At 39.8% G+C, this 15,751-nt stretch overlaps 1 protein-coding gene across 1 annotated transcript in view; it reads right to left on the minus strand.

Moving 5' to 3' along the window:
• Positions 1 to 608: 608 nt before the first annotated feature.
• The window catches only part of VWC2L (von Willebrand factor C domain containing 2 like), a 148,287-nt gene continuing 133,144 nt past the window's right edge, over positions 609 to 15,751 (minus strand). The window contains exon 4 of the mRNA XM_057504352.1: positions 609 to 897. Within this exon, the coding sequence (XP_057360335.1) occupies positions 749 to 897 (149 nt within the window). The 3' untranslated portion in view covers positions 609 to 748. The remainder of the gene's footprint in view (positions 898 to 15,751) is intronic.

Genomic DNA, 15,751 nt, shown 5'->3' on the forward strand with positions numbered 1-15,751 from the left:
CATGGCCTTCTTCACATTTTAGTTTTTGATTGGCAGTTTCAGAGTTTTGCATATGAAATGTGTGGTTTGTAAGAATCAGACTGTGAGCCGCCACAATGCACCAAGCACCAGTTCCCTACCCCGCCCGCCAGTGGGTCTGGTTGGATGTATATATCTTTCTTTCCTGAGCCCACGGGGCTTGATTCACTGGAGGGGAGCCATTGGTTGGGTGCTTTTGTGTCTCTGTGGTCAGGAAGGGTCCTTGCCTCTGATATTCCTGTAGCAAAGCTTGTCTGGCACTACTCAAAACTTCACTCTGCAGTCAAATCTGGCCCCTTAGGCTCTAAATATGAGAACAAAATACTACAAGAGAAAAATGCCATGTACGATGTACAGAAGAGTAAAAATGAAGTAAATCAGTGGACAGTGAGCTGGCAGGGTAAGAGGTACCACCAGAGAAGAAGCCTACAAAAGGCTGTTTCTTTCTTTTTGTCCTGGAAATCCAGTCTTCAAGTCACCATCAAGCGTGGATAATTACAAAAGCGTTTTTTTTTATAGCTATATACTATATGTATTTTATATAGCAAGAGAGAAAGAGAGAAATTTCCTCTTAGTAAAATATTCACTTTTGTCAATCCTAAAAGGTTTTGCTGGTGACCCTGTTGTAGCTGGCAGGAGTTTGTTTGTTTGTTTTGTCTCGTTTTAAACGTGTGCAGTGTAGAAGCCATAACATCCTCTCCTGAGAACTCGTCATCAGTTGGAAATTATTCTACACAGTCTGCTTGCCTTGGCATTCACGTTTTGAACATTGAGCAGGCTTCCACCAGTCCCCGTTGTGACAGTGACAGATGTTACATTCATCCACTTTTACTTCAATGCCAGCCGGAATTATTGTAGTTCCTGCAAAGCAGTTTGGACCTGGAACACACACATGCATTGATTAGTTGATTAAATCTGAAAGGCCCTTTTCTTTCTGCCTTCCCCCACCCTAATAAAAAATTCCAATCCCCAAAGCCATGAATGAGTGGGTTAGACTGCTCTTAACAAACTTATCATTAATGACTTTTCTAGCCCTCTTCTTTAAACTCAAACTTTCCATCCCTAGTGTCTTTTGCACAGAGCTTAAATTCCTCGTGTGTATCATGCATTAAAAAAAAAAATCCAATGCTCAAGAAAATCTATTGTTTGTTACCAAATACATGCAGTTTTCTAAAATAAGGTTCTATGGGTTAAAGTCTATATGTTTTATGCTCTGGGGTGAAAAGTCTGCCTAAGTGTCCCCTGAACCTCAACTAGGGTTCTGTCATGGTCTGCATCAGATGGCAGTACCCCACAGCCCATCTTCTTTCTTCCTGTGGTGCGTATGAGACAATGAGCTTGCTCGCTGCCTGGTTTTTGCGCCTCCCCAAACCCAGTTCCTGGAATCCCTAGCTTGTTTCTTGATAACAATGAATAATTCATGTCCAGATGATTTATTCGTGTCCCAAACAAGCTTTGTTAGAGGTTCATTTGATTTTTATAAATGGAGTTCCTTTAATCTGCTGGCTATCTTTCTTTTCTTTCTTTCTTTTTTAAAGAATGACCCAAATGGTTGGCTTTTGAAATTCAGCAGAAATTTTACTTCTTGAGATTCAGAAAGCTTTACTGAAAATGTCATCTGCTCATTATAGATGAATGTTTTTAAAATTCACCAGTCTCAGTTTTTAACTTCTTGTCTTTCTCCTCTTTCCCTTTTTTTCTCTCTCTCTCTCTTTTTTTCCTTTAACTCACCCCATGTACAGATGCCAGTGTTCAGTAATGGTGATATTATTTCTCAAATTCAAATGGAATAAAAATTGCTTCCCAAGGTTTGCAATGGATTATACTGGGGTAGTGCAAGTGGCTGGTTCTTTGAAACAATTTGGTTTAAATCTTTGAAGTACATGTTTGGATAAACAGAGAGAGCACCGAGTTGTGTCTAGTAGTGATTTATTAATCCAGCATTACTGGCCATTCGCCATAACCACTCCAGAGTAACAAGGCAACATACATCAGTATCAGTGCCCTACTTTCACTTTCTTACCACTTGATAGGAATTTACGAGACTATCCTTACCACCAAATAAATGAAATCAGAGGCGAATTGTAGTTCCACTTTGTAATTGCAATCCTGTTCTTGTAAAAATGGTAGCTATGAAGTTACAATGTGTATTTATCAACACAAAACTATTTAATGTGCTGTGGCTTTAATCGTGCAGTGTTGTAGAGCTCCTGGACCTCACTTGTGCCTACACTTACCATCGACCTTTGTGTACCTAGGCATTTCCTTCGCTCGGGGGGACAAACACTAGTGCATGCACCTGCGCATGGTGGACTGTCTAGTTTCACCCAGGAGGGTGCTTCTTGTTATGCTGCTGTGGTTGTAAGTTCCTGGCATTCCTGAATGCTGTTATTTAAGGATCACCATATTCATTACAATTCCATAACTTTTAGGATTTAAGTCATTACTTGATAGACTGAACTCTCTTTGGGACTACCCCTCCCTGGGAAAATTCCGTACTGAATCATGAATTTGTTCTGGATCCAGAGCTGAGGGAGTCTATGGAGAGCTCAGCAGGGAGACCTTTTCTGGTTGTAAGCTGGTTCTCCCCCAACTGTTGTTGACAGACGTCTCTCAGACCAGCCAGTTCTAGGCCAGCCAGGGTCTGCCCAGAGCCAAACTAGCTTCAGAAACTGAACTGAATAATGACATCTACTGCCTGTTTTCCCAGAGCCACCCCAGAGAACGGTAGTTTCTCTATCTACCTCTGGGATTCCAACTAAGGCTTTTCACCCAATTACACACTTTTAACTTTCCTAGGTGGGGAAAGAAATTATTTTCCCTAAATAGTGATTCTAAAACAAACAAGTCCCTGAAATAGGCAGAATATTAGCCAGTAAAAATTTCCCCAATTTTTTTAGAGGATTTGGAAATTTGTCAGAAGAATCCTAATTGTGTGTGTGTGTGTCTACATATGTGTACAGAGGTATGCTGCTGGCTCACAGGGAGCAGGTTCATCTAAAGGTCACAGGAAGACTAAAAGGCAGAGAAACATCTTAGTAAAAAAGATTTCTGACCAGTCATTGTGTGCAAGTTCTGAAGAGATATTTTACTAGAGCTCTGGTTTTTGTATCTGCCCCTTTCTGCATATGCCAGTACCAGCCTATGATCAGTATTTATTGGACCAGCCTCCGTACAGCATTTCTGAAGAGTCATTTAGAATTTGCTGCACTCTCACCTCAGGAAATATGAATCTATATTGATTGACAGAATGCTAAGAGAGATCCTTTGCACTTTGCTAGGATGGACCGAAGCTGCTGCCTGTAAATACCATAGCAACCACGATGGTCTCCCTGGTGGCCCGAGGTTTGTACAGGATCGGAAACTCCAGTTCGATTTCATTATCAGTGATTTTATTAGCACCCTCTGAGAACTTTAGGTGTAAGTAAAGCAAGCCTTATGTTTGTTGTTAATAATCTTATCTGCTTAAAAGCAATTTAGATAATTGTCAAGCATAAAGGTTGGCATGATTTAGAAACTGTCCGGGTTTGGGCCCTTCCTCCCTAATAGTGGAGCAAGTGAATGTAAATTTGCTTTGAGGATGTGAATGCCCTACATGAGTTCCTTACATAAGAAATCCATCCTTCTATTATCTTCCCTGTACTTGGGGGCCGTTTTCCTTGTGTCATGGGTTATATGAAAGAAGAAGTCACTTAAAGAGTGAATTCAGTGGCAAAAGCAACATATTTTATGCAGATTTGGAGAGACTCTGGTGGGGAACAGTGAAAAATGACTAAACGGGGGGTGGACAAAAAGGACCTGGGAGAAAAGTTAAGGGGATTAGTATTATTTAACCTAGAAAGAGAAGACAGGAATAACTCAATAATTCTCAGGTAAATAAGGCTTATTATGTGAAGAATGGTGATCAACTCTTCTTTTTTTGATGCCTACAATAAGAGGAAATGAAGATATATTGAATCTCAAGAAACTGGAAACACACAACACACACACGAATTGCTTGGAGAACCGCAAATTGAGTGCGGCAGTTACAAGAGGGTGGTGAGATTGTTCTTAGAGATCTTTAAGAACATAGAAGGTCTCCTCTGTCAGATAGGACTGAAACCAACAGCTCCTTAAAAATAGGACTGGATATTTATCAGTCCTTATGGTCCAGGCCTCATACTGTGCAGGAAAAATAAACAAACCAAAACCTCATTGCACGTTTAACTAATGAAGTAATATGAACTAGCTAGTTATATATTGGAAGCAGAATTACTTTCTGAGCTTGTATATCAGGCTTTCCATACACAGCAGACCTAGCCCGAGTAATGCAGGTATAGAAATATTTGTTAATTAATGGAAAAGCATAGCACTAATTTTTTTAGTGCTTACTTCATGCCAAGAACTTGATCAGAAATTAGAAGTCCTCTTGGTTTTAGTATTGAGAATGCATACTGAGGTAAGGAATTTGGCTAAAAATAAGTGAGACTGTTTTTCTGATAAAAATCTATTTATTTTGTATTGTGTATATCCATTTTTAAAAATATTGTGTATCCACATAGTCTGCAGGAGTAATTTATCTAAAAACTAAAGAAATTTCCCATATGGAGAAGTTGCTGGGGCAGCGAGGCTTCGGTTTTCCTTGGGCAGCAGTGAAGTTCCTGCTAGTATTTGAAGGAGGCTGAGTATGAAGCAGAATGAAAGTGGACTGTGACCCAGGAGGCCTGGTTCAAGTTGTGGTTCTGTGATTACCTACGTGACCTTGGGCAAGCACAATCAAATATGAATGGGGACCCATATGGTCTAGTCTCAGAAAAGATTCATATTTTTGAAAATGCAATAAAATTGGAAATGCAGTTCAAATCTTTACTGGGAGATGGAGCAGGGAGGGAGCAGACTAGGAATACTCATACATGAAAAAAAATGTCCATGAAACATAATTTTCCCTATTATTCTGTACTTCTCTAAGTGCTTATTTTGCACACCTATAAAATAAAAACTGGTTTGCAGACATTTTTTTCCACAACAGAAATTAGTCAAAAGAGATCTTATAAGGAGGAGTAATGGATACAATATATAAAAGCAGAACTCTCTGGTAAGAAGTACCTGGGTCCTGGGGCTCTGTCTTTGCAGGAATGGGTTAACTGTGGTTCTAACTTTGCAGGAAGGTTTTTTCCCGTCCCATCTCCTTAACCTTGCAGAGGTAGCCCATGAGACATGTGAAACAAATATCTAATGATCAGAGAAAAAGCAATTGGAATGATCTCCTTTGGCTTCAATAATCTAAGAAACCAGGAGAAAATAGAAGGGATTCTTTCATATTTGTGGTTGTAAGAACTGAGAAGATTTGCTTGGCCCCTAAAGTTTTCTTGCCCTGTAAGCCTTGAAAATGCCCTTATAAAAGGATTCATTGAAACTGTATGGAAAAGTAAGTCTATAGCTATTCTGATCACACCTCCTACATACATGTTTGCTTACAATGTTAAACAACACATTGGTTACAGGCAGGCACAAATATAGAACCTGAAGTAAATGCTTTGAAGGAGAGGATCAGAGCTGTGGAAGGTTGCAAAACAGAGAGAATTTGACCTATGGGTCTATGGAAAGACTTGGGGTGTGTGTGTGTATGTGTGCAGAGAGAGGAAGGGTATGTATCACCCATTGAGGGAATTGAAAAAGCCAATAGGTTTAGAATGGTGAGTGGAGTAAGGAGTGGCTTACTTACAAGTAAGGATTTACTCCTTATTCAAAAAGCAATGGAAAACAATGGAAGTATTTTAAGTAGGTCTGTGTGTCTGTGTGAGTGTGCACATGTATGATCACAAAGTAAAGATATTGATTCAATAAACTGTACCAGTGTCACTACTTGATTCATCCACAGAGCACCCATGGTTGACTAGATAAGATGTGACTTGATGATCAGGACCTTTGAGATTGCAGACAAAGGGTAGAACCGTCACAGGCTCTGCCACCGTGAGATGGTAAAAGTGCATTCTTTTCCCTTTGCTTTGAGGCATTAGAAGTATCTGCTAAGATGCTAGGGTAATATTAAATTAGTGTCAGTGATTAACCTATTGGCTTGAATTAATTGATCAGATTATCCTTTATAGAAAGTAAGCTCTTAAGGGAAAAGTCCCCAGGAAATGTGCAATTTGATTTGGGGGAAGGGGAAGGAAAAGGTCTGGAGAAGGGAGGTGATTTCTAGGAGGACAGCGTAGTTGGAGTCTTTTAGGGGACCAGCATGGTATACAGTCTGATGGAGATACCGGATGTTTGGAGAAGAGGAGGGTCCTGTTAGTGTAGCAAAAAAACCAATCCTGGATAATTTAAGTAGAAGAGACACTTATTGTAAGGGAAGTTGCATTTAGAGAATATCCAGAGTAGCCCAAAAAACCAAGCTTGGAGTAATACAATCAAGATCTAGGGCTAAAATAACGTCACAGGTCAGACCCAGTGAAGACACACCTTAGTGCAAATATAGTAGCTTGCTCCCTCAATATCCCCAATGTAGGACTCTGGATGCTGCTTCTAGAATCATCAGCACAGCTGCCTCTCTTATTAGCCTTGTCAGAATAAAGACTGTGTGGTCCTTTGCTTCTTGAAATTACTAGCTTACAGTTCAAAGTCTGAGCAGGTAACTCTGGGGACAGAGTCTAGTCAAGCGCCTGCACCCTAGGTACAAGGGATGCTGGGACATGAACAGGCTACTTCCCTATCTGCTAGGGAATGATGGGCTTTCTCCGAACGCAGAGGATTCCCCCTCCTAGGAAGGAGGTTGTTCATTTCATATGCTAAGATGGGTGGGGAGAGGGATCCATGGGGGCAAACTTGAAGTGCTTCAGATAGTTTCTTAGGCTTATTTCCAAGCCACCATGCTTGTCTAGCAATCAGGTGAAATACTGAATACTCAGAACAAGACCACTCAAGCATGGGCAATGTAGCTGTTAATAAGGCTGAGTTTCTGCTTTCAGGGAGTTGGCATTCTAGTGGGACATTTCAAGTCATTCTGTGCTATGAAGAAAATAAACAAGACGGTGTAGTCAAGGGCCTAGACCCAGAGTGGGAAAAATTCTTTAGAGTTTACAGAACATGTTCAGATATGTTTTCTTACTTCATATGCACCATATCGCTGTTAGGTACTTGTCGTAAATCCTATTGAACAAGTGAGGAGATTTAAGCTCAGATACATTGAGGGATTTGATAAAGGATGGAAAACTAAACAGTGGGAGAGCTTACATTTCAGCCCTCATATTCTGAGCCCGGGTTGACTTCTTTCCTTGAGGAGAGTCTGAGTGTTGTTATTTACTCCAGTATCAGTTATAATGGTGTACTCGCCTGTTCCTGATTCCCCAGCCTTGGAGGAAGCTTGGACGACATCTAGATCCAGCTGACAGCACTGAATTCAGTTAGCACTTTTTAAATTCTTTAAAAAAATTTTTGTGCCTGACCTTATTTCCTTCTCACATGAGCTACTATTTTCTTTGTTTTATAAGAAAGACAATGCATGCGACATAGAAATGTCTCCAGTGACTTAGAGAAAGCACACAGCTAGTGAATGACCCAGCTGGGATACACAGCCACTTTTCCATGCTCCATCCCAGAAGTCAACGTTTCTGTGAGTAAGAGCTGCTTTTCATTTCCTCCATTCCTCTCAGGGTTAATATCACCTGGAATGGTGAGGGATTTATTAGAGGGGAAAGTCTAGGATATTTAAATTCCTGGTTTGTGTGTGTGTGTAGGTGAATAGGGAAATGGATGATTGGAAAAGAGGCCTGGCTACAAAATCCCTATGGGGGGTTCAGAAGTGGGCCCCTCCAGCAGCTTTATTCAACCTCTTCTCCATAATTGCAAAGCAGGAATCGCTCCCAAGAAGCAGCTATGGCCGAGAAGGCACTGTGGTGCTAGCGGTCCTCTCGGAAGGCAGCCAGGCTGGCACTGAGATCCCTCAGCAGGAGATGCCCTGTCCTTGTTGCTTGTCGACCCAGATTCTCTTTATGCGACACCTCCTCCTTCCCAGAGACTAGGAAAGCCAGGTGGGTCATGACCACTTTATAGACCTTCTGCATTATAAATTGATATGGCGTCCCTGAAAATCCTCCTTCTGACAACAACTTCATATCGCTTAATAGTCCCCTTTTGAGTATTGTAATTTCTGGCCTTGATTTGAAAATTTATTATTGATGCTTGGTGTCCTTTAGAAATTGGTTGTAAATGATCTTCCTGCTGCATAAATGAGGCAGATTCCTATTGCGTAAGGCCATAAACATCCCATATTTATTTGGCAGGGCATCTAAATCATTGTTTCAGCAAATAGTGGGCTTATAGGTCTCAGTCTGGGGTTGCATTGGATTGTCTTATGTTTTTCCTTCTAACTGATTTTAATTCTCTGCTTCATGAAGTCTGATAGATGTTATTGTGCTGTGGAAAAGAAAATAGGCTTTCTGATCAGGTGTACCCATTTCTAACTGTTAAAATCTTGGAGAAAAGTGTTTCTAAAAAATCAGTAATTGGAACTGACTGCAGTTAAAGTGACTGAAACTTTTCCAGTAACATGTTCCAATAGAGTTGTTAGGCCTGGACAGAGAGCAGTAACGAGATTCTAGGTGCTGAAGGAAGCTTCCAGACTGGAATATGGAATGCCTCTCTGCATGCTTTTAGTCACTCATTTCCATGCTACTTTCCAACCATTTTATTAAACCTAAGAACAAAGAGCTTCCTTGGATGAAGGTGGCAAGCTTCAAGAAGGTGGCAAGAAGGATTGTTTCTCTAAGGCTGTCTTAGAGGTGCCTGTTAATCATTTTATTTGAAAATTCAATATTGCTGAGCTCTCACACAGGTTTCAGTGTGAGAATGCCAGAGAGCTTTCTGGCCCCTAAGTAGGTAAGATTTATAGGGTGGTGCTGCAATTAAGTAAAACCTGAGGACGGGAGCAGGGAGAGGAAGGAAGTGGTCAAGTTACACAATAGAGGCAAAGGTTGGCTGTTCTTCTTCTAATCCCAGGCAATCAGCAGCAGGCTGTGAGAATCTGGTGCATTCACATTCTGCTTTAACTGGTCATGTATGTCCAGTCTCACCTTCAGAAGGATAGCTGTGATCAGAAAATGGCTTGGTTTACTGTTACATGAAATACTTAGCTGCTTAGCTTTTGCTTTGAATGATGGAATAGTGTCAGCCAAAGTTCCTAAATTGAGACAAGGCCACTTCCCCTTGTTAGAGCTTTCAAATCACTTTTGAATTTCTTCTCAGCAATCCTAAAGGGAGGAAGAACCCATTTTACAGCTGAGAGCACTGAGATTCAGAGAGAGAGAGGAGGTGAGGGAATATACTCCTTACTTATTTGTAGGTGAGATTAGGGCTCTGGAGTCACACTGCCCACATTTCAGTTCTGCTTCTGACATTTACTGGAGGTATGATCTCAGTGTCCTCAGCCATGTAGCAGGAATACTAGTAAAATGATACGTGTACTTATCTCATGGAGGTTCTGAAGAATCAAATAAATTCACATATGTAAAGTATGAGAACAGTGCCTGTGCCATCCTAACACTCAATAAGTGTTAGCTGTTGCTGTTTATCATTCTGAGTATTTTTATTACCGGAGTTATAATCTATGCTATTTGGGGTAGGTTATAAGTTCCAGGTTTTTAGCTTCTAATCTAATTTTTCTTTGAAACATTTTAAAACATCAGTGAAGAAATTAATCTTGCTAATATCAACTAATAGTTTTTGCAAAACGAGTGGGCATACAACAGTAAAATCCTTTCTATGTGGATTTTCCCCATGCTGTTCACTGTTTACCAGGAAACCAGACAGATTTAGAAGATGCCTGAATAGAGACAGCATCACTGGGGAGAGCTAGGGGCAGATACACCAGCCTGAACTTGTTGTTGACTGTGAAGGGACTCATTAGGAAGGTGATTTAAAATGGTTTGCTAGAACTGCTAATGATGCTGGTTCCCTTTTTTGGAAAGAAAGGGCCCAGACAGGGTGGGAGAAAGTCTAAGTTAAAAGGTAATGAAGAGATTGAAAGCTAAATAATAGAGTGGACAATGATTCTCTCTCTCTCTCTCTCTCTCTCTCTCTCTCTCTCTCTCTCTCTCTCTCTCTCTCTCTCTGCCTACCTATATAACTAGAAATCTAGAGTTTTTCAAAAGCATTTTTCTTGGTGCTTAAAAAACAGGATAAATTATAAATGCCCACAAATTACAGAAATATTGAATAAACTATTGTGCCCTACTCCATGGACATTTCTGTGGCTGTTAGAAAGAATGAATTAGCTAACTTTCAGGGATTTTCACAAGTTATTATTGCATAAGAAAGGAATGATACAGAGAAGTGGGTCTACTGTGATCTTACTTTAATAAAATAAATGTAGATTAATGTCTGCATGTATGTTTATATAGGATTATATGAGGATCGAGGAAAAATACAGAAGCACAAATACTAAGCTGTTAACATGGATTACCTTGCTAGAGGAAGGGGCTGCTATTTGGGGAGGAGATGAATAGGACAGAACAGCAAGAGAAAAACACGTGCATCGTGATATATTTATATTTGATTCTATGTATACAAATAGAAAAAGAATTCTTATATTGGCATGCATTTTAAAGTGAATGTGTATGTTTAATGATGTAATGGTTTCGTTTTTTCCTTAAAATCTTTTATTAACTTGTAATACCTCTGAAAATCAGACACATCTTAGAACTGAAGTAATCCAGTTCAAGGCATAGAAGTCCAGTCTAAGGGCAGATCAAGCCGAGCCCTCAATCCCTGTGTCCTTGAGTCTGAAGTTATGTGTCTGTGCTGTCTGTTACAATAACCATGAGCCATGTGTGCCTATGGGGCCCCTGAAATGTGGCTAGACCAAAATGAGGTGTGTTCTAAGTGTAAAAATTAAACATCAGGATTCAAAGATTTAGTATGTCTTTGAACGTAAGAAACATAGAACACAAGGTTGCTCATTATATTTTTGTATCGATTACATGTTGGGTAAAAATATTTTGGATACAGTAGGTTAAATAAAATGTATTACAATTGATTTCTTCTCTTTCTGTTTACTTTTCTAACATGGCTAATTTAGACATTTTAATTTTAGAAAAGTTATTTAAATTTAAAGTTAAATTAGAAAATTTTAAATCACACGTGTGGTTTGTATGATATTTTATCAGATAGCACCAGCATAGGGGAATTATGAAAGGATAGAGAGGTATTACTAGTGGCCACAAGGGAACTAATTTTTACAGTATTTGATAGGTCCCTTTCCACACCTAGTATTCCTATCTTTAGGGCAGGAATTCTCAAAGTGAGGGCCCTTGATCAACAGAATTAGCATCTCTGAGAATATCTTTAAAATGCAAATCATCCAGGCTTACCAGTCACCCAGTGAATCAGAAACTCTGTGTATGGCGCCGAACAATCTGTGCTTTAACAAACATTCCAGGTGATATTAATGCAGGCTAAAAGTTGAAAGTCACTGTTTCGGGGTAAGGGAGGGCTTGGATAAAAACCGTACCATTAGGAACCAGGAAAATAGCCTAGCCTGAGTTTGGGAAGATACCTCAAAATAGACAGAGGTTAGCCAAAAGGCAATGAATTCAGCATGCTATGAGAACAAAGGCTTTTAGCAACGGGTCATTCCTGAGGAGAAATTCTGAGCGAGTAAATGGTGGTTAAATGGTTCAATTACTTTCAAGTTTCAGCATTGGCCTCTGAGCTGTCATTATTGTGTTTCTTTGATAAATGTGATTTTTATCCACATGACAGCTTTGAGAATCAAAGAGTCATGTGTAAAACTTGGCATTTGGAACCATTCTGGATGCTTTAATGACCTTACTTTCCAAAAACAAGTTGGTTATCACGGGAAAGAAAATAGTATTATCACAGGGAAGAAAATAGTATATATTTATCTTTGGGATAGAAATAGGTTAGCAAAGATTATATTACTCAGTCATATTTGGCTTTCATCTATAAAATAAAATTTCTTTAAGCAAAAAACCTTTGTACTTCTGATAGGTAATTTAGTATCATCTTTGAAAGCAATCTATTTCATTGATGAAAAAATTACAAACCTATTTTCATTTTCTTAAAATAATGTGCTTGTGTGAGCACACTGAAATGGGTGTCACATCCTCACTCGGGGAGAGGGACATGAGACAGGGGTACGCTTGTCAACAAAGTGGGCATCACCACACATGCACACATAATACACACACAACACATTTCATAGCGGAGATGAAGCAAAACATTCCATTTTCATTCTCTGTGTTCAAAGACACAAAATGCCTTGCAAATAAAAAAAAAGTTTTGGACAGGTCATCTCATTATTGGATAATATGACCAAAGATGCCTCACTGACATTTCCATGATTTTCATTGCACTGTATTACTAGACGTGCAATAGGTAGATTAGCAAAGCAGCATTTTCTTTAATGTCCATCTAACAATGCCTGTAGATAGGTAATAACTGTGACACAGAAATGATGACAAAATTAGAAAAAAAGTAGTCTGCAAACTTCATAGGGTCTAGTGTAGAAATATTTCTAGTCTAAAAATATGTCAACCAGATAGACAAATGTCCTTCTTGTATGGATGCGGCAAAAGAAGATCCTGAGTATAAAAAACAATGAGATACAAGTAATGAAAAATAAAATAAAGAGTACACATACTAAGGGGATTTAGGCTAGTCAAGAAGTCAGAGAGGGGTGCCTTGAGTAAGTGATGGGTGATAATGGGAGAGGGGGGCAGAGGAGCCACATGTGAAAGTCTGCCGTGTGCAATAAAAGCTTGGTGCATAGGGGAGCATTTGAGATACCGTGGAGCAGCCAGCCATTGGAAGGTGGGCCATAGATAAAAGTAGAGGCATAGGTAGTAGCTAGCTAGCTCTTATTGTTTAAAAAAACTGAATTTAGGGTTTGTATTACACTTAATTGAAACCATGACCTCACCAGTTACTTTTTGAATAGATTACACTGATTTCAATGTAGGTGATGAGTTGGAGCAGAGGTGAGGGTCATGTTACAGAAAGTAGATCAATTTAGTCAACTTTTGCATTAGTCCAGGCAAAGAAAATCATGGGCCAGACTAGGGTGGTGGCCATGAGAAGGGAAAGAAGTGAATGGATGTGAGCAATGTGTAGGTGACAGAATCAACATGATTTGGTGGTAGACTGAACGTGTGGAATAAAGTAGAAGATGTCCCTCAAGTTCCTGACTTAAGCAAGGATATGGGTGAAGGAGCAGGATTTGGGGAAAGAGAATTCAGTCAAGGTTAGAAATTCTGAATTTACATATATATGAATCATTTAAATGGAGATGAATAGCATCACAGACTTGGCTGAGCTGGGCACTGAGAGTGGGGAGTCCCTGGCAAATGAATGATGATAGAAGCCCAGGGAATGAACGAGGTTTCCCTGATTCATTTGGTGTAATGTAAGAAGAAAGAGGGTCTAAGACACATCATCATTAAGGGAGCGCATAGAGGAGCTGGAGCCAATTCTTAAAAAGAAGTTGCCAAAGAGGAAGGAAGAGAATAATAGTAGTAGGTGGCGTCAGAGAAGCAAAGGAAAGGAAACATTTCTGGTAGGAAGGGTGACAGCTGTGTCAAGGGCAACAGAGGTGGCAACTGACATATAGGCTGAGGGAAGTTAACTGTTGACCCACAAGAGCAATTTCCGTGGAGCTGTGAAGGCAAAAGCCAGGCTGAGAAAGACTGAAGAATGACTGGGCAGTTAAGGGGAGGTAGATGTAAAGAGAGCCCAGTCAGCAGCTGCATGAGGCCAGTGTTGAGGGAGGATATTTAAGGTGAGGCATAAATATGTTTAAGTGCTGGTGGGAAAGAATGAGGATGAAAAAAAGAGGTTGAATATAAAAAGGTTGGGTGGGGGGAGAATAATTGATAGAACAGAGTCCCTGAGGAAGCAAAATGTCATGGAATTCTGTGTTTTTAAATGGGGGATTGGGAACCTCCCCGAGTGTCATAGGCAGTAGGAAGCCGAAGGAGTTTCTGTCTGATAATTTCTATTTTCTCCAGGAGAAAAGGGCTAATCTTCTGAGAGTAAAGGGAGAAGATGAGAAAGGAAAGGGCTGAGGCAATCACTGAGGAGAGTGAAAAGGTTAGCTGACTGGGGAAGCCTTAAATAGTTGACCAGGGAGAAGGTCCTGATGGGGATGGTGACTGCAGTTTGCAGGGATACTGATGGGATTGCTCTTCCCCACTGAGCTGAGCAGGGCTGTGGAAGAGGGCCCCAGGCAGACAGTCATCAATTAATAGCCATGTGGCCTTGGGCAAGTCATTTATCCCTCATCTGTGAACTGGGAACAATCAGAAATACCCACCTGCTTAGGGTTGTTGGGATCATTGAATGAATCAATACACATAAAGTACTGAGAATAGTTAGCATGGAGTATGTACTCTGTAAGTGTCAGCTCTTTTCCAGCTTTGAGATTTGGGCAGGCATGAGATGGTAGGAGCCTAGGAATGGGAGATATTAACAAGAAATTGGTTGAAATCATAGATTAAGGAGTAAACTGGAGAACAAGGGAAGTGAAGCCTTTGGAAATCACTAGATTATTTTGTATTTCTGGTAAGTCCTCTTGGTATGGATTATAGTACGTTAGTTGTGCTGAAAGAATTATAGCATTGACAGAAAATGAGTAACATTGTCTGAGCTCTGTCATCCCAGCTCCCATTCTATACTTTGGCTGTGATACCCAAAACACAAAGAATTAATATTAAAAAAATATTATTGTTGTTAGGTTTTTTTGTGTTTTTTTTTTGAGCTTGAAGCAGATCCTGTGTGTGACTCTTCATATTCTAAACTCCCATGAAATGGGAATTTCTTAAAAGAAGAAAAAGATCTTAAGCAATATTAAGGGAATTCCCTCGAGTTAAAGCATTTTTGTTTAAAGGCTGAAAGTTTTCCAACTGTTTATGTTCCTTTCCTTAAGTCCGCAATGCAATTTAAGCCAGGAAAAAAATCAGTTTGGCTAAAGCTTGAATTGCTGCAGAATAAACAACCTCCAGAACTAAACTTTTCTGCATTGCTGATGTGCTGAGACACTCAAAGTTACTATTTTGTCTCTGAGAATACATTTTGTACCATCATTCAGATCATGCATTGGTACCCTGGTCTTTTAACATAAATATAAATGGACCTTCAACGCAACAATTATTTCCAGGTTGGAAAATGATTGAAGTTTTATAAGGTAAAAATATTACTGAAGAGGCCTTCAAGCACTCTGAAAATAGGAAAATAGTTTCATGCACTGACAAGTAAATAAATAAAGTACAATTATAGAGTAGGGCCTGACTCCCCTGGGAGTCTAGGAATCTTGATTTTATTTTTGCCTGTGCAAATGATTTTTCCTTTAATTTAGAGGAAACATTTAGAGGTGGAGAGAGTAGAGAGATGAGAGATCTGGGTAGTCTACCTTAAGTGTAAATACAACCACTCTTAAAGATATCCCCAAGCCTGCTGCCATCCCAGGAATTGCCAATGGACAGATGTCAATAATTAAGGTAGTTTATTTGTTCATTTGTTCAAAAGCGTGGATGGAATGAAAGGCTTCCTGTGTGCCAGAGACTATGCAAATCACTGGAGATACAGTGATAACAAGACATATTTCCAGCTCTCAATGGGCTTATACTCTAGCAGAAGTGAGGCAAGTACATAGTTAGAAATAGGATTTTATAGGAGAATGTAGAAGGGCACTTAACCAAAACTGAGGAAGAAGAAGACCGCCTGGGAGATACGAGTGGCT

The sequence above is a fragment of the Manis pentadactyla genome, chromosome 6 (assembly GCF_030020395.1).
Source record: "Manis pentadactyla isolate mManPen7 chromosome 6, mManPen7.hap1, whole genome shotgun sequence".
In the NCBI taxonomy this organism is placed as follows: Eukaryota; Metazoa; Chordata; class Mammalia; order Pholidota; family Manidae; genus Manis; species Manis pentadactyla.